This window comes from Pleurotus ostreatus, assembly GCF_014466165.1.
Source record: "Pleurotus ostreatus strain PC9 chromosome Unknown scaffold_11, whole genome shotgun sequence".
Taxonomy (NCBI): Eukaryota; Fungi; Basidiomycota; class Agaricomycetes; order Agaricales; family Pleurotaceae; genus Pleurotus; species Pleurotus ostreatus.
In genome coordinates, this window is record NW_023503166.1 from 71,275 (window position 1) to 95,103 (window position 23,829).

At 52.5% G+C, this 23,829-nt stretch overlaps 10 protein-coding genes across 10 annotated transcripts; 5 read left to right on the forward strand and 5 right to left on the reverse strand.

The window, feature by feature from the left end:
* Positions 1 to 14: 14 nt before the first annotated feature.
* PC9H_002329 (uncharacterized protein) lies at positions 15 to 559 on the reverse strand (the record flags this gene model as incomplete). The annotated part of the gene is made up of 4 exons (XM_036771970.1): positions 15 to 18; positions 50 to 181; positions 227 to 420; positions 470 to 559. The coding sequence occupies 4 exons, from the start codon at positions 557 to 559 to the stop codon at positions 15 to 17; spliced, it is 420 nt and encodes a 139-aa protein (XP_036625616.1).
* A 358-nt stretch (positions 560 to 917) lies between these two features.
* Positions 918 to 1,498, reverse strand: PC9H_002330 (uncharacterized protein; the record flags this gene model as incomplete). Its single annotated transcript, XM_036771971.1, has 3 exons — positions 918 to 1,015; positions 1,090 to 1,123; positions 1,181 to 1,498. 3 exons carry the CDS (start codon positions 1,496 to 1,498, stop codon positions 918 to 920), a joined length of 450 nt encoding a protein of 149 aa, XP_036625617.1.
* Positions 1,499 to 2,050: 552 nt separating this feature from the next.
* On the forward strand, positions 2,051 to 3,639 carry PC9H_002331 (uncharacterized protein; the record flags this gene model as incomplete). Its single annotated transcript, XM_036771972.1, has 2 exons — positions 2,051 to 2,775; positions 2,829 to 3,639. 2 exons carry the CDS (start codon positions 2,051 to 2,053, stop codon positions 3,637 to 3,639), a joined length of 1,536 nt encoding a protein of 511 aa, XP_036625618.1.
* Positions 3,640 to 4,531: 892 nt separating this feature from the next.
* PC9H_002332 (uncharacterized protein) lies at positions 4,532 to 5,796 on the forward strand (the record flags this gene model as incomplete). Its single annotated transcript, XM_036771973.1, has 4 exons — positions 4,532 to 4,665; positions 4,718 to 5,410; positions 5,460 to 5,630; positions 5,679 to 5,796. The coding sequence occupies 4 exons, from the start codon at positions 4,532 to 4,534 to the stop codon at positions 5,794 to 5,796; spliced, it is 1,116 nt and encodes a 371-aa protein (XP_036625619.1).
* A 407-nt stretch (positions 5,797 to 6,203) lies between these two features.
* On the forward strand, positions 6,204 to 8,974 carry PC9H_002333 (uncharacterized protein; the record flags this gene model as incomplete). Its single annotated transcript, XM_036771974.1, has 8 exons — positions 6,204 to 6,539; positions 6,595 to 6,980; positions 7,028 to 7,165; positions 7,214 to 7,323; positions 7,374 to 8,001; positions 8,071 to 8,360; positions 8,427 to 8,551; positions 8,609 to 8,974. The coding sequence occupies 8 exons, from the start codon at positions 6,204 to 6,206 to the stop codon at positions 8,972 to 8,974; spliced, it is 2,379 nt and encodes a 792-aa protein (XP_036625620.1).
* An 811-nt stretch (positions 8,975 to 9,785) lies between these two features.
* PC9H_002334 (uncharacterized protein) lies at positions 9,786 to 11,417 on the reverse strand (the record flags this gene model as incomplete). Its single annotated transcript, XM_036771975.1, has 3 exons — positions 9,786 to 9,842; positions 9,887 to 11,377; positions 11,415 to 11,417. 3 exons carry the CDS (start codon positions 11,415 to 11,417, stop codon positions 9,786 to 9,788), a joined length of 1,551 nt encoding a protein of 516 aa, XP_036625621.1.
* Positions 11,418 to 12,747: 1,330 nt separating this feature from the next.
* PC9H_002335 (uncharacterized protein) lies at positions 12,748 to 17,741 on the forward strand (the record flags this gene model as incomplete). Its single annotated transcript, XM_036771976.1, has 24 exons — positions 12,748 to 12,831; positions 12,918 to 12,989; positions 13,041 to 13,071; positions 13,134 to 13,252; positions 13,309 to 13,398; positions 13,468 to 13,505; positions 13,565 to 14,254; positions 14,319 to 14,555; positions 14,608 to 14,750; positions 14,807 to 14,871; positions 14,929 to 15,102; positions 15,153 to 15,204; positions 15,267 to 15,440; positions 15,496 to 15,659; positions 15,712 to 16,005; positions 16,056 to 16,161; positions 16,215 to 16,277; positions 16,327 to 16,841; positions 16,896 to 16,946; positions 17,003 to 17,082; positions 17,137 to 17,237; positions 17,298 to 17,482; positions 17,556 to 17,607; positions 17,671 to 17,741. The coding sequence occupies 24 exons, from the start codon at positions 12,748 to 12,750 to the stop codon at positions 17,739 to 17,741; spliced, it is 3,651 nt and encodes a 1,216-aa protein (XP_036625622.1).
* A 527-nt stretch (positions 17,742 to 18,268) lies between these two features.
* On the reverse strand, positions 18,269 to 19,257 carry PC9H_002336 (uncharacterized protein; the record flags this gene model as incomplete). The annotated part of the gene is made up of 3 exons (XM_036771977.1): positions 18,269 to 18,508; positions 18,589 to 18,779; positions 18,837 to 19,257. The coding sequence occupies 3 exons, from the start codon at positions 19,255 to 19,257 to the stop codon at positions 18,269 to 18,271; spliced, it is 852 nt and encodes a 283-aa protein (XP_036625623.1).
* A 1,388-nt stretch (positions 19,258 to 20,645) lies between these two features.
* Positions 20,646 to 21,632, reverse strand: BUD32 (serine/threonine-protein kinase bud32; the record flags this gene model as incomplete). Its single annotated transcript, XM_036771978.1, has 6 exons — positions 20,646 to 20,683; positions 20,734 to 20,923; positions 20,977 to 21,092; positions 21,147 to 21,307; positions 21,365 to 21,513; positions 21,570 to 21,632. The coding sequence occupies 6 exons, from the start codon at positions 21,630 to 21,632 to the stop codon at positions 20,646 to 20,648; spliced, it is 717 nt and encodes a 238-aa protein (XP_036625624.1).
* Positions 21,633 to 21,897: 265 nt separating this feature from the next.
* PC9H_002338 (uncharacterized protein) lies at positions 21,898 to 22,571 on the forward strand (the record flags this gene model as incomplete). The annotated part of the gene is made up of 4 exons (XM_036771979.1): positions 21,898 to 21,910; positions 21,963 to 22,027; positions 22,087 to 22,137; positions 22,209 to 22,571. The coding sequence occupies 4 exons, from the start codon at positions 21,898 to 21,900 to the stop codon at positions 22,569 to 22,571; spliced, it is 492 nt and encodes a 163-aa protein (XP_036625625.1).
* Between the last annotated feature and the right edge of the window lie 1,258 nt (positions 22,572 to 23,829).

Genomic DNA, 23,829 nt, shown 5'->3' on the forward strand with positions numbered 1-23,829 from the left:
CGGGATGACGGTGCTTACCTCCTTTTGATCAGTTACTGTTAATATATACCGTCGGAAAGGTTCATTTTCCACAAAGTAGCTCCAATCGATGCCCAACCCAGGATCTTTCTCGACGGAAGAGACGATGCGACGTTTGAGTCGAAAACAAGCGTCGAGGGCCAGAAAAAGAGTATAGAGAAATCTAGGACTTCATGTTAGAACTGTTCCGCAGTTTAGGTTGACGTACTTTCGGTCTGGGGGTGCTGATTCCCAATCAAGAGGTAAGTTAACACCAGGCGTAGGACACGCAGGGCATTGGATTCCCAGCTCCCCATTACCCGTACCCAAGATCCCAGATGGAACGTGTGCCCTGCCACCTCGCTTCAGGGCTGTAAGGTATCTGTACTGACGAGTCATCCGTACGAACTCCTTGTAGCGCTTCTAGAGATGAATTGTTAGCATCAAGTTCTAGATGAAAAATAAGACCTACGGGAACTGAAGCAAACCCTCTGTTTTCTGTGAGCTTCTCCAATGCCATGTAATAGTCGTACATGGTAACCTTGCTTTGGAGTGCTTGCATGCGGTAATGTTCGAGAAGTGAAAACATTGAGCATGTTTGAGGCTGGTCGATGGTTGCGGGAAATAGCCGGTGTCGAAGGAATTGTTGCCTCATTAAACCATATGTACCGACGTGCTCACAGGCACAGAAGTCGACCGTGATTTGGTGTATACCGTTCGTATGAAGCACAACAACATTGGAGGCACACGCAGGATGAGAGCAAGCGTCCCCTGGTGAGTGTCCAAGCTGAACCCGTAAGCCGATAGTCTTGAGTGAGGTGCGCAGAAAGCATTTTCCATTCCATTTCTAATTTCGTCAGCTGGTAATACCACCAATGAAACAGGAATATTTATGCACCTCGATAATGTGGAAGGGACATTCAACATGCTTTCTGATACAGCAGGCGGAACACAAAAGGGTGGAGTGGAAGCAATCGCGACACCTGAACAGGGACTGCTCCTCTTCGACCGGCACCTTCTTGCAGGATCCGCAAGTATTGAGGGACGAGCAGCCTGGCCCCTCAATCCTCATGAGTTCAAGTAGAAACTCACCAGCCACCGGTACCCATTCCTTGAGAGGATCATCCTAGCCCCAAGGGTTGTCAGCTCCACAAAAACAGTATAGTAAGCCAGCAGTACGTACCGATGATGCGTAGCGTCTTGCCTTTGTTTTTTCATTGCCTTCAAACTTCCATGAGTCTTCGTTCATACAGAAGGTGAAGTCGAATCCATTAGATGATGCGGCCAGGACATTAGGAGGATCCAAGCGTGCCTGCTTCCTAGGCAGGGAGACTACCTCATTCGAAATGGGCAGGGAGACTACCTCATTCCTGACACGGCGTCCGTCAGCAGAGACTCGTCCGATGGATGCAACGAATGGCTCGTTGTTGAGTATGTCGTTGATGTCAACTTCGAAGACATCATTGGCGCGCTTTCGCTTAGTGTTCCTGCGTCGAGACATGGTGGGTGTGTGGATTTTTTGGGTTGTAGAGAGCGCACTCACAGTATGCAGTCAGGTATGTCGTGTATAGCCATTTCACTGATAGGATGGTGTAGAATGGATCGCTGGCGTCCAAATGAGGGTATGGAAACGGGAGATTCAACACACGCTACCCTCTGCGGTGTCAGTTAGTCACGTATTGCAGAGAATATTGCTACTTAGTTCGCCGCTGATCGTTCTCTGAGGAATCCGATCTTCGATGGTAGCAGCTAGGAGGATGCTAGGGGTGCGAGGCATGGTTGTTTGTTGTTGCTTGAGCGGCACCTTGACGCGGACCCGTGACACTATTTTCAACCCACATCGCCAAGTCAATTATTGCCAACAAGCCACTGAGGCCTGAGGTTGAAGGAATGAGCGGCGGTAAGCATTTCTGTTTAAGCTTCACATTACCTCCTTCAAACGCCTCCGGGCTCCGACCTTGGAGCTAGGAGTGCACCTTCCTTCACTGCGCCGGAGCGGCGTTGAACTTTTTCTTTCCCTTGTTATATTAGTTCCCTTTTCTGAACACATGCAATGCAATTTACTAACCTTTGCTGTTCCTATTCAGAGCGCAAGACGAGATCTGGCACCGTATTTTCTCCATGGGAACTGCCTGTGCGGTACGACACATCAGTCGACTTGCACAACTTATTGGACGCGGCGGTCGCGAGGGGAAACCTTGAAGACCCCAGGTCTGAATTGCACGCCTTATCAGAGATGGGCGAGGAATCCGATCTCACCGACTTGGAGTCAGATGCGGACCCTGATGTTCCCGCTGATGGAGCAGAGAATGTTGGTTGCATGGATGACGCGAGGGATGGCGCGTCGAAGGAGAATGTGGCGAGTGGCGTAAACAGTCATGTTGTTGCCCGCAGGGAGATGGATAACGCGAGCGGCACAGATAGCCCGTCGATGGAGAACGCGGCGAGTGGCGTAGACGAACACATCGTTGTGCGCGGAGGGGTGAGCGATCCAGATCGGGTTCAGAAATTGAATTCCAAGGCACGCAATAGGCAGAACAAACGAGCCAAACGCCGAGACCAGCGCGAGAGGCTGCTAGCGCAGGCCGGAACTTCCGTAAAGGCGGTTGCCACTCGACGCAGGGCTCAAAACCACCAAATAACCACGCAGTTTTGCGCCAGGGACAGTAACCGAGCATCCACAGCTTACATTGGTGTTCGCGACCGTATTCACTCCCCCAATGGGCAGGTCGCCGAGCTAGCGAAGCAGGGTTTCAAAGTTCTTCCCTGGGATCCAAGGTAAGCCAAAGCCGCCCCTTCCAAAGCAAAAAAAAACTCACCTAGTTCCACAGGAATGGGTTTCTTCTGGTAGATGAGCAGGGGCGAATTTTTGCAGGCGGTGCAAGCCCCCGAGCCCCCGGATGGTCTCAAGTTACTACGGATGCGTTTGAGGCCGTGATTCACGCACGGAGGGGGTGTCGATTCACCCACAAGGAGTTGAATCACAGGAGGGGGAGATTTCCTGCGCTGACGAAGGGAATATCGTACGGTGGGGGTCAGCGTAGACCTATGCTGTTACGAAGTTCGAATAGAAATGCGGCCACGATGGACGCAATTATTGATAACCCCAACGTCAGACGAATTGCTGGAATGCAATCGAAATTGCTCCACACCATTGCACCGAAGCAAGGCCTATACTATAGGGAAACACTGGACAAGCTCATTGAGTCCCAGCCGGAGCTCAAGCGCAACGTTCAGAACAGCGACTTCGCATGTCTTTCAGTTAACCTTGGCCCCCATACTATATGTGTGGATCACACTGACTGTGTCAATCTCGCGACGGGACTGTGTGCAATCACCGCACTGGGTAACTTCGATCCGAAGAAAGGGGGGCATCTAATACTATGGGAGCTCAGATTAATGCTGGAGTTTCCTCCAGGTGCAACCATGTTAATACCGTCCGCATTACTTCAACATTCTAACGTACCCATTCAACCAAAGGAGGAGCGAGTTTCAATCACCCAGTATATGGCGGGAGGTATATTTCGATGGGTCGAAAATGGGTTCCGGAGAAATCTTGACTGTGCACCTCTTGAGAACCCCGAGCAGGATGGACAGGATCGATGGGAAAGGGGGCTCGATAGATTTGATAGATCCCTGTAGAATGTTGTTAGTAGTGGCAAAATGCAATAAGGTGGCACACAGTGAATTATGGTTGTAGTGCCCAATAATAATGCAACAACCTGGAATGATCCGATTGACCAACTTGACCAACATCATCGGAACTAACTACAAGCTTCCACCTGTACTCTGTCGAATCCAACAGAGATCGCTCACCGTTGTTTGAATCGCGATCGACGTCCCACAAGCCATATGCAGATTGGGTGGCAAGTGTCTAGCGTCTACCTGACTACGAAACAAGGTTCGTGTTCGCAACCTCGTTTCGTAGTCAGTCGCTAACATGCACTCGCACTTCAGATATCGACGCCGTGAAGAAAAATACGCATGGTGGAGTCGAGGGAATCCAATAGATGAAGGGATGAAGGGAAGGGAGGGGGCATTGAAGGTCGAGATAATCCAGGCTCAACAACAGAACTGCGTTCTGTGGAGCATTTCTGTAGGTGAGTGAACGACTCAATAGTTATGGCTGGGATAACCTACTTCGTCATTTTTAACAGTGCCAGTCAAGTGCCAGCATACGTACTTTGAACCCCAGAGTCTCTCGTCAACAATCGTTGGCGTCAAGTTCAGCCTAGCTTCCACCGGCTGCATCCAGTTGTCCTCTCGCAGGAATAAATGAGTCTGGCTCACTGGTACGTAGGGCTTAGGAATGCACATAACTGACGTACACCCCAGTTGACAATACTGAACATATTTGATAGCGAGTACCCCTAATGTGTGATTCAAAAAGGATGCGACTTAGCCAAATTCAAGACTTGTCCCAACCGGGCGACCCTTGAACAGGATCACATAAATACCTCCAGTGTTCAAGACCGTTATCTCAGCACCCACGCTATTCAACATCATCGTCTTTTCTTTTTGACCTACTGCCATCATGTCTCAATCCCCATCGACTTGCAGACTACTCGTTTTTGGTCGCGACAAGAGTGTTCCGTTCAGAAGACTCCCAGGCCCCTTCCTGTATCTGACTTGGGGGAAAATTGCCCAAGTCTTCTTTGAGAAGGATCGGTACGTCTTCTCGTTTTCTATCTGCCGTACTCTGTTTTAACCAAGTGCTAAGTGGAATCATCAACTACCTCGAGTCAAGGGGTGTCCAGGTTCGATCCTTTGCAAACGCAGATGACCTGGGTCGAGCGCACGACGAGTTTTGCCAAAAAAACCACACGGATGGACGGCATGGAGCCCTTCCCAATCGTCACGAGCCGTGGCCGCTCCACAAGATATTTGCACGAATGTGTGAGGGCATCGTGTACGACAACGATCCTCAGGGGTTTATTGATCTCTGGGAGAATGTACCGCCCTCCCCAGAGGCCCCCCCGTCATATGCAACCGACCCCCCTGCTTTGGAACACCCCTCGCTGGACTTGGACGACTCCTCACGTCCCTCTGATGTTGACTTCGATGCACCCACTCCATGTCGTACAGGCCCAAGTCGAGATAGGTTGGCGCAACGTAGTCAACGGATTCGTACGGCACACTACAGACTTCATCGACAGGCAACGTCCTCTGAGGACGACATGGAGACCTGCGTCCAGCCCTCATCCACTGTTCCCTTGTTGGCTCCCTTGTCCCCATTCACAGATATTCAGCAACGGTCGCCTCCTTCCCCCTTCAGTGAAATGAACGTCACTCCCCCACCCGCCGCAGCGCCAGAACATCATGCATCCGATTTCTATCTCTCCTCAAATGCCAATGATGGCCCTTTCTGGCTGGTTCGGCTTGAACCTTCGCGCTCCTTCATGTTCCACGATCAGTAAGTTGAATTCTATTAGGTAGTCGTCATTGCTGAGATTATTGTACAGGCGCTTGGCCAATAATATCTTTGCCCAGTGGCATCAAGCTGGACAAGATGGCGATCGCTTGAAAACGACTGGAGTTGTAGATCCACCCGACCGCATCCTACGTGATAACACAATCAGAAACCCGTTCTATGGAGTTCGTGGTGGTCGTAACCACGGAGTATTCAAGGACGCGTAGGTTTCTATTCAAAGTTCCTTAATGTGTCCTTACCCTGTTGATAGGGAGCGTGCTCAAGCCTTTTTCCTACTCGAATGTGAAGAGTGGAACAACACGTCCATGATCATTTGCAACAATTACAACCAGGCCGTTCACTGGGCTACCGACAGGCCCCCGCTCTAATATCTGCTCAACATGGCACAATAATCTAGATCGCGGTTTCTTTTCGCCAATTTGCATACCATTTACTCTGTCCCCAATAGTAGTTACTGCGTTCCAAAGTTGGTTGACAATATATTGCATTATCTCGATCCAACTTGATCGTATGATGTACGGAGCATATTCTACAAGGACCTACAGCCACAAATTGTCCCTGATAAGTTAAGACTAAACAGAACAGAAATGAGTGTTCCCTCGCACGAACAAATCCTGAGACGGCGAATAGATCGTTAACAGATTTGTTAACAGATCAGGTACAACAACGGAGTGCAAGATCTTGCCTGGTTTGTGATTTGTTTGAGTGGTCACAACGCACCGTCACCACCCCAACTCCGCTTGTCCTTTCTCTCCACCACCACTACTCTCAAACAATGTCTCAGACAACTTCGAGCCAGAAGGAAAACGAACTCACCAACGTATCAACTGGTGTCGTGGGCAAACGAAAGCGTGGCAACCAAGGAGACTTCAAGGGGGAGCGCCTTCAATACCTCAATGACATGCTGCCTCAATACCGGGAGGCCTCAAGCAGCGGCGCCGTCTCAACCTGGTTTACAAATATGTTCTTTCCCAATTACTTTCGGAAATTCCCTTGGTTCATTCCTGCGGAGGACGACATACCTGAGGCATTCAACATTGCTCTTGAAGAATCAAAGCTCACTCCTGAAGTCGCAAACATGAAGTCCGATACCGTCAACAGGCTAGTCAAGGTTCGTTGTTTATACTTAGATAGCACTGGTCACACACTAATTTAACGTTGAGTAGAAAATCAAGAACTGGTTCAACTATCGTCGAGCTTCTTTAGGCTTGAACACAAGCAAGGATCCTTGGGGGCCATGGCTTGATAAGCTCCGTAAATCCGACCGTCCTCGACCACAACGACTCAGGGATTGTCAGTATTACGAACGCACGGAGCCCTATAAGTCAAAGGTTGCCGCAACGCTGGACGAGGAATGGCCGACACTAAACCTGCACGAAGACTATCGTTTGGCAACACGGAACAAGATCGCAGAGAGACTGCTGCGTGCGGAGCCGTCGGACGTTCAGGAGCTCATCAACAAGGAGACGCAAAAGCAGTACGATGACACTCTGAAGGCATACAGCAAGGGGGTCTGGACTGAAGATGTTACGGATCCCGACGAATGTGAAATGTGAGTACTAGTATCGGCTTCGGAAGACTACGCTTACTTGCAAATAGGGCTATCGAAAGTATAACGCCGACTATTCAGCCCCTACTTGACGGAATTCGTGCAATTACTGGCCTTTACATCGGCTTCTTTGCTGTCGGCATGCCTAAAGACAAGGAGGTCAGCCCAGAAAAGCTTCGGGCGGTCTAGTGAGCTTCTCCTTGCTTACTCTATGTGGATTAACTGATCCCGATAAGCCTTGGTGCCGGAAAATCGAAGGACGAGAAGTCGTTCCCCTCCCTCGATCCCAAGGGATTCAAGCAGGCTATGAAACTCTTTGTTCGATTTGCGCTAACCGCTTCCGGTAGTAAGTGCTATAGCTTTTTCAACTCTGTCCATTATCACCACATTACACAGATGGAGCAGAAGCGGGCTCCTCCAATGAGCAGGATCTTGCCGGCTTACTGCCTACTTCGAATGTTTGGACGTCGCCAACGCCAACACCTACCACCTCTCCAACCAAAGTCACCGCTGCCACTGGGCCCGCCAAAACTCCATCACGCCACCCTAGTGGGCCTCAAATCACTCAACCTAGGCCCAAAGCCAATGCAGTGGCCCCCACACGTGCTGGCCGGGCTTCATTATCTGACGAGGCCCTCCTGCAGAAAGCAATCGACCTTGCGGAGCGTCGACTTGCTGATGCTGGAGTTGACGTTGGAGAAGATGGTGTTGGACCCGAGCTACTGGAGGATGTAGCCAAACTTGCGCCGTCGGCACAGGAGAAACAAATCAAGGAACTTGCCAAGCTTTCCAACTACGAGCTCCAGCGCTGCAGCAACATTGCCCGCAATGAGCGGCTTCTTCAATCACTAGGACTCAAGGACCACGGCCTCTTTGACAAACAAAAGAAGCGGCCTCGAGAGCCATCCACACCTCCTGCGGACGACGACGATTATGCGCCAGACTCAGGCGTGCCCGACTCAGGCCATGAATCAAAAAGATTGAGGCCGGCCGCTCCCCCTCGTCGATCGAATAGAGGAGGCAAGTCAGCTGCAGCTCCTGATAAGGACCATTCCCTTCCAAATCCCACTACTCCCCCTCGTTGATCGAATAGAGGAGGCAAGTCAGCTACAGCTCCTGACAAGGACCACCCCAATCCTACTTCTACTCCCACTCCTCGTCGATCAAGCAGAGGCAAGGCGGCATCAGCTCCTGACGAGGACCATCCCAATCCCACTACTACTCCCACTCCTCGTCGATCAAGCAGAGGCAAGGCAGCATCAGCTCCTGACAAGGACCAACCCCATCCCACTACTCCCACTCCCAGCCTGTCTCGTCCAAACTCTCCTCCAAACGACCTGCAGCCTGACGATGACCCCAACGACGACTCCACATCTGAGGCAGGTGGCGATGATCCAGCGCCTGCATCGTCTCAATCCGATGACATTTGACCGGCATGGTTCACGAAAGCCTACAATGCATTTACGGATGCCGAAAAGAAGAACCAGCACCACAACGAGTACTACGGGCCTAGATGGACATCCCTTCTACAGGCTTGGGAAACCGTAGAGGCGCTAAATAACTTTCAGGCAGGGGTGAGTAACAGCATATATATTTCTCCTGCAGGTGCTTATTATTGTTAACGAGTACAGGACGTTAAACTTCCAGATTCATCCACACGGCCAGCAGAGGTAGCCAATTGGATCAAGTCGGCACGCTACTACCACAGAACCCCGGCCAGCCTTACCGATGTTGATGTGTTCGCCAAGCAGTGGTGGAAGTGGTGGGCTGAGCTCAATCCAGATTGGCGTATAAAGGCTCCCGACGGAACGTTGCAGAAGGCTGGCTCAGGGGATTGGGAGTCCATGTGTGCTACTGGGCACAAGGGTATGATCAACGTCATCGTTTGCTTGTGGTGGTGGAGGGGATTGACTCCTGAGACATCCCCTGCATTGAAGAGCTGGAACAAGGCCATTGCGGACGTTACTTGGGTGTTGCACCTGGAGCAAATGCTGTAAGATCATCATTCTATTCGTTTGCCTATTTGTTTGCCTACCATCTGCCCACCTTCGACTCCTATTCCATTGCTACATTCTGCTCACATTCTGCTCCATTGCTGCATTTCGTTCTATTGTCTTGTTTCATTCTGTTATCTTGTTTTGTTCCCGTTCCGTTCCCGTTCCGTTTACATTGTATCACAATCTAATCATGACTTTGATCCGTGAGAGATCTGAAAGATGAGAAAATAAGATAATCACACTGAGATAATCAAGTACTAGAAAATAAGATAATCACTCTGAGATAATCAAGTACAATCAGAGATCATTGATTATCCTTAAGATTGATTAGATTAAGCGTGGAAACATCGCAATAAGCATTAGCAACTCAGCGCGCCTATAAAGACCATAATGCATTACGCAGCGCGCCTATAAGGGCCATAATGCATTACACCAGCCAGCCCTGGCAAACATTGTAATGGACCTGCAACCGCGGAAGGGAATTTAATGCATTGTTCTTACAGCATGAGCTGATGTTGAGCTGCACGATTTTCAATGGGGGAAGGTTGTTCATGTGTCAACCTGCATGTGTGGTGGGGCAGGGGGGTTTTGTGGCTGTCGTTGGAGCTGCAGTGACATTTGCGAAGGAGGGGCCAGTGGGGGAACAGGTCGAGGGACGAATTTGCGCTTTTCCGGGCAGCAGCCATCCATGGCCCAGTGTTCACCCTCACAATTGGCACACTTAGGTGTGCATTTACATGAGCTGGAACCGTCTTTGAGAACCGAAGGACAGTAGACATTATGTTCTGTCGTTGGATGCCTTTGCGCACATTTAGCACACACATGCGGCTTGGCACATAGCTTTGCCGTATGGCCAAGGCCTTGACATCTATCACATTGTGTCAGCCTGGGCTTTTCTCTCCAAGGACGTACCGGGGTGTGGCGCCCATCCATAAAGATGGGGGTCTTGAGTAGTTCTTTAAGTTTTGATCCATCCAGATCTTCGAATGCGAAGACAACTGGCGCGACTGGGGGCAATCCCTCGGCCGGGTTGGACACGAAGCGGGGCTCCTGGGTTATTTTGAGACTCTTGATGATTGGATTGCGTCTGAGGAGGACGCCAAGGGCCTTGAAGTCCCAATAATGGCCATCAAAGCCTACAGAGGGCACCCTCGAGCAAACTGCCTTGGACCATTTCGTGTCGTGCGGTATTATGACCTCGTCGAGGCCATGATCTACAATGGGATGTAACAGATTAATATGATTATATACGGTGTTTGGATTAACGTGGGAGGGGAAGGTAAGGATTATATTACCGCTGCAGTTCCATTCCGCACCAAGAATTTCTAAGCCGTCATTACAAGCGGCAGCATTATTGCTAAAAGCGTGGTTGAGAGCGTGAAATAAAACATGCAAGGATTTGTGTTCGGCTTCGGGGGGTAGGCGACCTCGGAAACGTACAATGAACTTTGTGTTTGACTTCGAAGCCGGGGCCGGAGCGACGGCCTTAGGTTGCTGGGCCGGCTTGGGTTGACTCGAAGGAGCTGACTTTGCAGCTGACGCATACGAAGATGGGGTGGGGGCTTGCGGCCGTGAGCTGGGCGTGATCTGGGTTGGGTTGGGCACGGAAGAAGGGAGTGGGACAGATCCGAGCCGCCTTTCCATGTTTGAAATCCTCGAGGAGAGATTAGCCTCCAGGCTGAGGAAGAGATCCTTAATCTCTGATTTGAATCCGTCAAAACCTTTATCTTGGGCCGGGGCGGGCGCGCTAGGTTGGGACATGAAGATGTCATCGTCAACCGACACCATGCTGTCGATCTCGCGTAGTGTGTTCTTGAGTGCTTTAGCGACGCTAAGGACCTCTGCTACTGCATCGCCGTCATCGGTCCAACCGAGTGTGCGTCTGGCGCCGTCTACTATATCACCAAGCAGCTCTACGCAGGCCCGACTCCATTCTGTGCATGACATATCTCGAGTGCCCCCACCCCGACGGATCGCTGCAAAGTAGGCACGATGGGGCGTGGGGGGCGGCAGGGCGTTGTTTGATTCGATTCTAGCACATTTTCGCGTAGGAGTTGCGTCGACACGGTCGGACGTGGGGACGTAGAAATCATCGAGGTTTGGCACTGATTTCGGGTCTCCGAACTCGGATTCGAAGGCGCTGGGCGGGCGAGGGGGTGGAGTCTGCGGTAGCAGTTGGGGCCAGGCCTCAACGGTTTGAAATCCACCGCTTGGCTGGGCGTTAGAGGCCCCGGGGTTGGGAGGGAATTGGTTAGCTTGAGGAAGCGATATGGTGAAAGCACGGGCGCTAAATGAGTAAGAAGCCAAGAGGCGACCTGGCACGTGCACGCGATCGCGAGGGATATACTTCCGCAAAATGGGAAATTCTGCAAAGATGACCAGCGCAGGACTCGAGCCTGGAACCTTTTGGTGCGTCAGCAATCGAAGCCAAACACGCTACCATTGGTAGCCTTATTGAAGGGCAATTTCTAGATGTTGTGAGAATCCTAGGAATCCACGCAGCCAGTCACACCTTGTAGAGGGTTTTCGTGACAACCCTTCGAGTGAATCGAGTCTCGACTATTTATCTGTATTATTTTTGATTGTTTTCTGGATTGGTTCTGCCCATCAATTGTTTCTGCGTATCAAAGGCCCAAAGGCGGTTGTATATTCCATGTACATATGTTATCATACAGTATCGGTATCAATAAGCACCGCTCCTCTTGCTTTGAATCTTGAATTTTGGATCTGAAACGCCCTGCATCAGCTCTTTCGAATGACTTCAGAGCAACCCCACGCCCTGCTCCGTCACAGCATGCTCATCGAGTGCGAAGTTGCGAAATTACTGGGTATCCATTTATCCATTATTAGAATTTAGTCGCCCTTCGATTCAATTCCATCCAGAGTAGAGCTCGGTACTGATACTGATATATGATGTTCGCGCTCGCCAGTTTCCAAGCGTGGACACTGGACACTAGCCAGCGACGGTACTTCAAGTACTTGTTTATACTCATCATGATCATTCGAACTCCTTATGACTTAGACTTGCTCGTGCTGAGAGTCAGATTTATAGATTCCGATGAAGTAGTAAGCAGCTGTGGGAACCCACGCAAAAGAAGGTTAGCGACTCGGATGGGAGCGATGGGAGCGATGTCGATGATAGCGATGCGTTCGCTCTCGCTCTCTCGCTCTCCCACCACAGCGCGACAGTGGGGCGTTGTAGGTACTTTAGACGCCGATGCTTGATATGCAGTTGCTTAACCTATCTACTGCAAGCAATATTGCAGTACACTGTCCATGCATCATTATGCGATGAAGCTTTATCGAAGACATCGGACTGGGAAAGATGATCGATTGGCGCCAGGCGCCTACAGCTCGAGGTACGATGACGCCTATACAGGCCCCCGGATTGCCCAATCATTGAATCAATCGATCTACTGACTTTGCGCGCTTGCTTGGATTGGAGTGCCGTTTGGGTCCAACCGAGAACCACGGTCGTGGCGATGCGGCGCTTGGGCGTGGGTGGGTGATCTGGCCACATCGATGATCCATCACAAAGGCCAGTGCAGCCACCTCTGTGATTATGCGGTCTTTTGTTCATGGATGGCCAGTGTGGCTAGTGGCTGCCTGACAACCCCGATTGGCAGGGCGGGTTCCTGCAAAAGGGAATTTGTCGCGTCGACAAGTACAAATATGGCAAGCAACGCCAAATATTCAGGGCGCGCTATATAAATAACAATATAACCCGACCAGCGTCTCTGACTCGGCTCCGCAACATCTCTGCAAAGCCAGCTATGGACACCCCGTCTGGCTCCCAATCCTCCTCCTCACTCATCAGTCTCGCGAAAAAGCATCTCGGCCTTACTCGCCGCGCGCCGGTACGCGCTTTTTGCTTCACTTCATCGCGTGGTACAGCTGACCCTGACTTGCTGGTATTCGCGACGCGTCCATTGTTGACGTATAGACGGCCAAAATCCCCCCAAGTTATCTCGAAGAGCTCAAGAAGCTCATTGCATCCAACCCGCACGACACAAATGTAAATACAGTCCATCACTACTACTTCCATCAACTCACTCACTGGATGCAGTACCGTTTGACGCTCGAACCGGGCACAGGCTGTGAGTTATCAGAAAACTGCCAGATGCGCTGACCGGGCATTGCTGATCGCTATGGGATACAGTCGGATCTATCACTTGCTTCGAAGCTGGGTGTGGCCGTGCGGTCATCAAGCTCATTCGCAGCGCGAAAGCGGGGGACGGCGGCAAGAAAGAGGGGTTTGGATCCCTGGCCGCGTACAAGGTTTGGTCGGTCTTGGTGCCCCGGGCTCAAGGCTAAAGTACCCTACCCTTCTGTAGTTTCATATCAAAAACCAGCATGGCAAGGCGCAGCGTCCTGCGCGCGAGGAACCTCGTCTGGCGGACAGGAGAGCTGCTCTCCAGGCTGCGGTGCGCTACCCCAATCATTCTTAGACGGATTGACGCTGATGATAATGATATCCCCGTGCGGCCGACCAGTCGCCCTCTCGCCACGCCCCTGTCAAAACCGAGCGCTCGTATGTTTCGTTTCCATCCTGTTAATATGAGATCAACACGCGCTAAACGTCCGTTCTAGTGAGCTGTGTATAAAGCCTGAGCCTGTAGAGCCATCACTCCCCCGCACACACGCCCCCGACGCTGCTGCAGCTACATCCGCCCCCCGTCCGCCCGCCAACGTCAAGGCAGAACCCATCCCGTTTCAGCCGTCCAAGAAAGCGAAAGCGAAGACTGAAGTAAGCATGGACGCTAAGCGCCCCCTCGCGACGGTCGACAGCAACAGCCTGAACGAGATACATATACACGACGGTGCGCATACGGCTGCAGCCCCGAACCCTCTGAAGCGTGCGGGGGAGAATCTGAGCGCACCGGTGAAGCCGCGCCCGGCTCCCGGTGATCTGCTCTCGCGCCAATCCCGTCGTTCCGACTTCGAAGTTGGCAGCATCAAGCACGAGCCGAAATGGGAGGCGGTCCCGCTTCCGCCGTCGTCGTCGCCGGCGCCCTCCTCGCCTATCGCAGGTCCGAGCTGGAGGCACGGCTCGGAGGGCAGCAAATACCCAGCCACGGACACGGACGACGTGATGGATCTCGACATCGACGGCGACAGGGACGCCGACAGCGACCATGCGAAGATCGTGGACGCCGTGGTGCAGAGATACGCGGATGCGATGCCGCAGCTCCCGCCGATGCGCGACGCCCGCGACGAGAACGGGGACTTCCACGGACGGGGGCGGGATACGTTCCGGGGGCCACAGGCGGCCGCCACTGAGTACGTACCGCCGCGATATTTTTTTTGCCTGAGCAGCTTGCTAATCGCCGATCGCTGCGCGTAGCATCGATAAATTTCTGCTGGCGGCCGGTAACTCCGAGCAATTCGACGGCAATGCGCGGGTCGACACGGCGCTCGAGACGCTGGGGCTTACGGGGCAGTACCAGCTGATCCCTGGCATGCAGATCGCGCTCATGCCGCATCAGATCATCGGTGTTGCTTGGATGATCAATAAAGAGAATAGTTACTTCAAGGGCGGGATCTTAGGAGACGAAATGGGTCTTGGGAAGACCGTGCAAATGTGAGCCCTCTAGGATATGCCTTTTTGTACGCAGATGCTGAGGGGACCGTAGGATCGCCACTATGGTTAAGAACGTCTCGACCAACCCTGCTTGCCGGGCGAACCTCGTCATCGCTCCGACCGCTCTGCTTGAGCAGTGGAAAAACGAAATCGAGGAGAAGACAAATACTGGGTTCAAGGTCCTGATTTATCACGGTAGGGTCTAGGATCTCAGCCAACGTCGCATGCTCATAGTTGACAACGACCATCAGGAAACAACAAACCTCGTCGTAAGAAGGAGCTGTTGGATTATGATGTAGTGTTAACTACGTTCGCTGTAAGTCCGCGTTTTTCGAGCGTGGTCGGGGGCTCATTCCTCATTCCCCACCCACAGACGATGGCCTACGAATGGCCCGATGCCGAGGCGGAGCAGAAGCGCAAGAAGGCGAAAGCAAAGCGTCGGAAATCTGAGGGCTTCATTGTCGAGGACTCCGACGAAGACGAGTCTGATCGCCCCACGCGCCGCCGAGGTGCCCGCCGCGAGTCTGGCATTCTATTTCAGATGGACGTACGTCGATCTTCTTGCCTGGATACCCTATCTGATGCCCCATCCCGCAGTGGTACCGTGTCATCCTTGATGAAGCCCAATTTGTTCGAAACAAGACAACCCGTGCGCATTCCATTTTCCTGATGATAATCATTGTGTAGTGACAGATCGGAACGAACGCATAGGCGCTTCGCGGGCTGTGAGCGAGCTGCAGGCGACGTATCGGTGGTGTCTGACCGGCACGCCCATCGTAAACGGGCTGGCGGACGCGTATGCGTATCTGCGATTCATCAAGCTGCGACCGTGGTATGACTGGTCGGAATTCCACGCTCATATTTCGCGGCTGGAGAAGAAGAACCGTGGGTGGCGATGCTTGGTATTCGTTCTGCGCCATCTCATTGTGATGTGTTTTAGCCGCCACTGCCGTCGTGCGCCTCCAGGCCATATTGGCTAGCTGCATGATTCGACGCACGAAGTCGTCGGAGCTGGATGGCAAACGCTTGATCGAGTTGCCTCCCAAGGAGGTCGAGCTCATCAAGCTCGAGTTTACTGCAGAAGAACGGGAGATCTACAAGATGGTAGGCAGTTATGTGTGTCGTTAGCCCTCCGGTACTTGTCTCATTCATACAGGTGGAAGCTAAGACCCAGGCGACTTTCAACCGCTACTTACGAGCGGGCACAGTCCTCAAGAATTACTCCCAAGTGCTCGTGTTGCTCCTACGTCTGCGACAAATCTGCTCGCATCCGAATCTCATCCAGGAGGACGGTGACGGCTTTGTGCATCCCGACGAAGTCGACGATGACAAGCCCGAAGTCCGCACGGAGTTGACGCGTGCTAGGTACCTTGTTTCGATGGAATTCGTCGATGGGCTGAAGGCAAAGTTCAAGGAGGCGGCCCTCAAGCGAATCGCTGCGGAGAAGGAGGTTAGGCCTCATACCTTTATTGTTGGCATATTGTGTCTCATTCCTCCTAGTCCGTGGATGCTATATTCGAAGACGAAGAGTGCCCGATCTGCTTTGATCACTACACGAACGCGGTTATCACTCCTTGCTCTCACACATTCTGCAAGGAATGCATAAGTAAGTCCTCCAAATACCTGGATACGCATTGCCACGCTGACCAGCCCCCATAGCCGATGTCATCAATGGACCTCTGGCTGATGGAGATGAAGCCCATTTCAATCAAGATCGTCCCTGTATGTCCGATGCGCCAGTACTTTCACTTCTTGGCTGAAGTATTGTTAGGCCCTGTGTGTCGCAGCTCCATTACCGAGGAGAAGCTCTTCTCTCGCTCTGCTTTCGAGCCGTCCGAAGAGGATTTGGATCCCTCCTTGGCCAAGCCCAAGCCCAAGGCGGACACAAACGAGGACCCGAACTCTGTCTTCTGGCGTACCAACAAGGGAAAGGGAAAGGCAAAAGCAAAAGCAAGGGGTAAGCCCAAGCCCAAATCAAAGCGCGTCACCGTCATCGACAGCGGGGACGAATGCTATTCCGAAGAGGAAGAGGTCTCCGACGACGACGACGACAATATGAGTGACTTCATCGTCGATTCCGATGAAGACGAGGACTACGAAGAGAAGAGTGCGAGTCGGGCTATCAAGAAACGTCTAGCGAAGCGCACGATCGTTCTTGATTCGGACGACGAGATCCCGGATGACCAGGTTATCTTCGGCTTGAAGCCGGCCACGACGCCCACTCCAGCGGCGCACGACGGTCCGGTGGTGATGATGCCCAAGTTCTTGCCCTCGACGAAGATGAAGGTGCGCAATACATTGCATAGTGCGTAGCGACGGGTTTGACACGAACGGATGTAGTACATGATGGAAATACTTCGCAAGCTGGCTCAGGACCATCCGGACGAAAAGGTGTGTCACGAGTCCTACGCGATATGCAGGTTTGTTGACTCCCGCCTGTCATAAAGACCATCATCGTCTCCCAATGGACGTCCTGTCTTAGTCTTGTCTCGAACTACCTAGGGGAAGCCGGGGTCGCACATGTAAAGTAAGCAACGCCGCAGTCAGTTTTGAGCGCACGCGTTTAATGACTATTCTCAAGATATCAAGGCGACATGGATCGCAACAGTCGGGACACGGCCGTGCGGGTGTTCATGACCAAGGACACCGCTCGGGTCATGTTAATGTCCTTGAAGTGCGGAGGTGCGCGCGTCGTCCCTTTCAGACGCTCCCCCCACGGTGGCTGACCTTATTCTCCTGCAGGTGTTGGCCTGAACCTCACGCGGGCGAATAACGTCATTTCGTTGGATCTGGGATGGTCGCAGGCCGTAGAATCCCAGGCCTTCGATCGATGCCACAGGCTCGGCCAGATGAGAACCGTCAGTATCCAGCGCCTGGTCATCGCCGACACCGTCGAAGACAGGGTCCTGACGATGCAGGAACGGAAGGTCCGTATCCGTATACTCTGCCCTCTACGCGTACTATATGTGCAGCCACTGACTGGTGCGTTTTTGTCTATAGCAAACCCTGGCTGATGGAAGTCTTGGAGAGGGCAGCGGCAAGAAGATTGGCAGTACGTGGCGTTGTTCGGCGCGTCGTATTGTGCGGGACTGATTTTCGTTGGTTTTGTTTGTAGAGCTTACTGTCCGTGAACTGGCGAACCTCTTCGGGCTCGATGATCGCGGCCGACGCCTACAAGAAGACTAGACCCCGTCGCTGCCTCAGCCTTTTAGAGGTATTTTCTCATTCCCTGTGTTCCCCCTATCATTGTGTTGTCTCCATCCGTGTTTTCATCATCTCTTCTTTTTTCTGTCATCTCCCCGAATTTTCGACCGCGGCCGTACGTTTTGCATCTCGTCTCCCGTCTCCTGGGTATTTAGTTCCTATCTTATGCGTTCACATATTTTCGTTCACATATCCACCCCTCCCTCCCTGCCTCCCTCTATCCTATCCTATCCATGTCTTGGATAACCGGATAGTGCATACAGTATCTTTATGCCCTACTTAGTCATGTATCGTAGACTTCTCGTCTGTTGGGTTACACTAGATTTCATTTATATATGTATGATATGATATGCCCGATTACACCGATGTGCATGTAGGTGTACTCGTGTTACTGTGTTCGCTTCTTCCCTCCTTCCTTCTCATTCCTTCCGTTCATAGCATATTTAGTCCATACGAAGAAATACAGAGATTTACATTTCCACCGCTTCGACGCTCCGCCCCGCCCGCACCTACACCCAAACCGCCTTGTGCTTCTCGATAAACGCATCGCACGACACGAGCTTCTTCCCAGTAACCGCCGCCGCCGCCGTGTCGAGTTCCTTGTTCGGCGCGTGCGCCTCCAGAAAGGCCATGAACTGCGCGAACCCCGCGGGGATCCCGGACTCCGCGAGCATCGCCGCCCGCTGCTCCTCCGTGAGGCTGACGTGCTCGATCGTCCGCCCGAGGGCTCTGCTGAATTTCTCGGCGAGCTGTGATACATACATACGTACATACATCATTAAACATCGTTAAACAGCGGAGGTGCGGGTAAATGCGAGCGGGTACGGACCTGGTCGTGCGTCACCAGCTCCGGGCCGTGGACTGCGAAGTCGCGGTTGAACGGTTTCTCGGCGGTGAGGCCTTTGATGGCGAGCGCCGCGATGTCCTCCGCGCTCACGAAGGCAATGGTCGCGTCCCCGGCGCACGTGTAGATTTTGTTCTCGTTCTTGAGGGGCAGATAGAACCAGTCCAAGTAGTTCTCTACGCACGCAATGTAAGCCGACACCTCCGAGGCCCTATCACCGACATCGCACTCACCCAGGAACCACGTCGGGCGGAGGACCATGTACTCTGCGCCGACGTCCTCGAAGTGGGACCACACCTCCCCGACGAAGGGGCCGCCCTTCTTCAGCGACTCGCCCGCGCACATCACGAACCGCCGCACGCCCTGCGCCTTCAGCGCGTAGTCGACGAAGGCGTTGATGGCGCGGGACGGGTCCGCGACGGGGCCGGGCACGATGTAGACGGCGGTGATCTTCTCGCCGCTGGGGAACGCGTGCTGGAACGGGAGGGGGTAGGTCGACGCGTCCGTCCAGTCGAACTTGACGGCGTCGGCGCCCGGCGCGGATGCGCTGGCGCCGCGGGTGGATCCCACGACGAAGGGGATCCCAGCAGCCTTGAGCTGGGGTATCACTGCTTTCGACGTCTTGCCGCCTGCGCCTGTTACAAGAATAGCCATGACCGCTGTGAGTGTCGGGGCAGATGCATGTCGCCCGGACAGCGACGGCTGTTTATATAGTTTATCTGGAGGAGGTTATCTCCAGCTTTGACCCTGACGAGTTTCGTGCATAAAGCGGAATTATGAGATGTTGATTTGAATCAGATAAGATAAGCGAGCGATGGCGCGATTTTGACCGTGGTACACTAAGCGATCGACACATCGTCATCTCGTAAAACTCACAATGCCTTGGTGTTACGAGCGCCGAGGACCCCGGAGGGCGGGTCATATATTTTTCAAGGCCAATAATGTCAGGCGTAATTACAAGACAAGGCGCGCCAGCGCTCGGCCATCAAGCTAATGCTAATAACCACTCCGTTCCTAATATTATATGGCGGTCACTAAAGATAGCTGATGATATTGTCAAGTTGGCGCTGCTACGTACAGTCATATATACTCAATTATCTCCAGGGATGCATTCCGACAATTCAATCGCAGGTGGGGCGAGCGCTACTGCGGATGGTGATGACCATGCCGGTGAAGGGCAGACTTTGCCGTTGATGTCACTGGAGGGTATACAATGTTTGCGTTAGTGAGGAGAGGACCAAGGTACCTCCGAAGTCAGATGTCCCTGGCAGCCGCCTGCGAGGGAGTATAAAGCGTGCCTGTAATGGAGGGGAGGTCAAAGGACAAGGAAGCCCACCTCTCTCACTACCAACACACCTCGCAGCCCGTTCTCTGCATCCCCCCTCATAAACCCATACCATGGTCGCTCTCAACCATCTTGTCGCTCTCGCCTCCATGCTCGTCTTGGGCTCCGCATTCTCCTCTGTGTCCGCCTCAGCGATCAACGCCCGAGAAAACGGCCTCGTGAGCCGCGACGACGCTGGGTGCTGCAGCCAGGTGTGCAGTCATGGTCCAGTGAACGGTCCGGCCGGCTCGGGATTCTGTGAGTCAATATCTATCTTGTGGCTATACTTGCTGACGGACGTGAACCGCTAAACATAGGCGTATGCAGGAGTAGCTGCGTGTCAGTAGAAGCGGATTGCGATGACCTGTGCAGGGACTTGGCGAAGTATTGAGGGGCGCCCATTGTCGATGAGGGATTATCTAGTACTGGGACGAGTACTAGCGAATTCATAGCCGTACAACCAGAGGCCTGATGCCAAGTTCAATGCTGTGCAAAGGAATACACAATACACAATTAGGGAGAGATTTTTAATCTTACTACGGAGACGACTCCGCTGTAACATTTATATGCAGACCTTTGCTTTATTGATATGAGGGACACATCCGTATCTTTGGAGCGCGTGTGTAGGTAACATCGATTGTCCGAAGTCGGTGGTGAAATTTGGCGACACCTCTGATGGTACGCGGAGGGAGTTCGGTAATATCGCCAGGTATTCCATTCATCCCACCATGCTGCGCTTCCTGCCCCTGAGTCGCACTGGAGGCGTATACATTGATGTCCACCAACTAGAATTAACGTAAACTCACCATCATCCAAACGTTTTGACACGGAAGCCCAGTGTTTTCCCATCCTAACTTCGTAGGCCTTCAGAACAGAAGAAAACATCGGTTCAGAGTCAGGATGGGTGGAAGCGAACGCCCGTTCTAGCACATAGAGGTCGACGGCTTTATCCTCCACGAGTCCTGAGTGATAGGAAAGCCCGAAATCGATGAGCACCTGCAAACAAACCAGTCAGACTAGATATATTGATATATTGACGGCGGCTGTACCAGTCGAGGTGATTGCGAGGATTCTAGAATCATATTCGATGTCGTTAGGTCGCCGTGAATGATGCCCGCTAGATGCATCTTCGCAATCTCCGTTCCAATCAAGCCCATGAGCGCGTCTATTGGATGGGGAGTCACGAACAGTCAGCGAATAGGCGGGTGATCAGGCATACCAACACCAGTAAACGGTACAGCGTCGGCATCAGAAAGCTCCGTCTCGGCCTCCGCACCACCAGGGAGTAATTTCCTCACACACATCCCCTCTATCCATTCGATCCCCAATATGCCTTCGGTGGCATCCACCATCCGAATCCCAGGCACGTTTACGCCTGCGCTGAAGATGCCGTATCAGCCACTCGGTTGTCACTGATGGATAGCCGCCATAACGCACCGGAGACATTTCAGCAACGCTCTGGCCTCACCTGCTACGCGTGATCGCGTCAAGGAAGCATCTAACGTCGGATGACGGTATCCCTTCCGAAATCGGTGTTTTACAAGGATCGGCACGGTATCAGAATGTATATGTGCTTTGTACACTTTCTGATTTATCGTGGTCAACTTGTGGGCTGTTCACCTTCAGAGAGCGGGACATTTACAGCTTCAGCCCCTTGGGATATCAGCTCTGCGGAGGCGATTAGATTTGATGAAGCAGACGGCATCTAGTCTCTAGATATAGGTCGTTGAGTATGTCAAAGGAGTGAGGAATTTGTACGCGTACCGTTTGACTGTGGCCGTTCTCGTCAACTATTGTAAATTTATACAAGTGAAGCTCTGGAGGTAGAGGTGTAACGGAACTAACTTGGGCGCTTGAGGATGCTGAGTATAATGCGAATGCTCACGATCACAATTCGTGACTGACTTGGTAGAGCGTCACGCCATCATTCATGTCACATCGGATTCAAAGGTACGACCGCAACCACGACAATGCCTGAGCACTGTACGCCATGTATTCCCTCGAATTGGCTATTTTTTATTGAGTATAAATGCAGCACAATACGCGGCCGCAGCCCATGTACCTCTTATCAAATCGCCAAGTCTACGCGTTCCTCGGCCTGTAAGATTGCTGTATTAGCTTTCATAGCGGTGATTCATCTCTGGCGCGGAATGATTCAGGTTGAGCTTCCTCCCGACATCCATCCGCTACCGGATAGCATATCACCATATGTAAGCATTGTTCTCCCCCCTCGACGAGCTAGATTCTAATTATCCGATTCCTTCGTGTGATTGGAGCGTAGTTCGTCTATCCTTTCACTCTAGAACCACACATCCTCACCATGGAATCAGCGCGCCGCAACACCCTCGCGGCACACGCTGCACGCAGAGACGCATACTTACAATCCCGCGAGGAAGAGAAGACGCAGAGAAAGCGAGAAGCACTTCGCCGCATCGCCCCGGGGTTCGAACCGCAGGGTGCCCCTCTGGTTCCGACGAAGCGTGATTCAGCGAATTTAGGACAAGGCCAAGGGTTATGGCCCGCTGGCTCACCGGTGGGAAGTCATGAGGGTGGTGCTGACGCGTCAAGACCGAGGTCGGCGATTGAGGATTTGGTAGATCAGCTCGAGGCACTGGACGCGGCGTCGTCCAGCAGACGGTCATGATGTATCGGTAAATTGTGCGATCCCCTATAGTATCTGGAACTTCTGATGTGCTTCCCGTGCGTAGAAGATGTGCCGCGAGAATGGTAAGAGCGAGACACCCATGCCACCTCCACCTGGGAGTGAGCCCGCTGACTTCCCGCCGCGATGTTCCTGCATACTAGGTGGCAGTGCGTGATGTGAGAGAAACCGATATCTCCCACTTGTTTCCCAGCCTTTCCGGGCCTGATGACGTGAGTGGGGAGTACACTGTTCAGATTCCAGATTCTGGCTTATGACACAGCTAGTTTCGATCATCAGTTCTGATGCATGCGTGTGAGCGCAGCGAGCACTTGAGCAGCAGCATGCACCCACCACCAGGAACTGGCTCGGTTATTTTATCACCGTCGTTTCTCGGCATGTCATTTCACGGTTCAATCAACAATTACCACAGGGAGGTACGACCATCATAAATTGTTTAAGATTCATTATCGTCCCGGACACAGCCTTCCACCGGTTCGTGGTGGTCGGAATGATGGCTGAAGATAACCGGGGATCGCTTCGAGGAACATCATCGGAACGGTCGTTCGTATTTGGCGCCGACTCACCAGTGCGAAAGCCTCTCTCGAAGTCCACCCTCAACGTATATCGGGGAGATATAAACTCCTCTCAGCATCAGATAAGCACGGCGGCAAAGACGAACTCGCGATGCGACCATTTGCTCGAATCTGATATCTGAATAGCTTCCCGAGTGGCGGTCGAACGTATGGTGTCGTTCATTTCCGATGCGACGATGTTGGTTGGAACTCGTCGAAGTTTGCTTCCATTTCTATTTTCATTGCCAGATTATTTGCCGCCGGCCATTGCGCCACGCATCCCCTACGGGTCGCCTACGCCAGGTCGGTTAGTCAACTCTGGTTATAATGATAACCAATTATCGGACGGCGTTAGTCTTCTACCGTCCTTGGGGGTCACCAAGCAAGCAAGCTCCTTGCAGGAAGCCTCAGACATCTAGTCTAGATGACGACGTCCATACATCGACCCCCTTCCGCATATGCGAAGGCTCGCACTCGCACTTACTAGAAGGCATTCGCTCTGCGACCAACGGGGATGAAGCAGACGTCCGAGTGCGTTGCTCATCATATGATCTGGAGCGCGCATCGGGATTGCGAGGTGGTGTGCTGTCACTTGGCCACAATTTTGAGCTGTCCGAAGGCCGTTCTTCAGAATGCTGATTCCAGACCCAGATCGGATCGTTGTTGTTTTTCGTGCACTTTTAGTG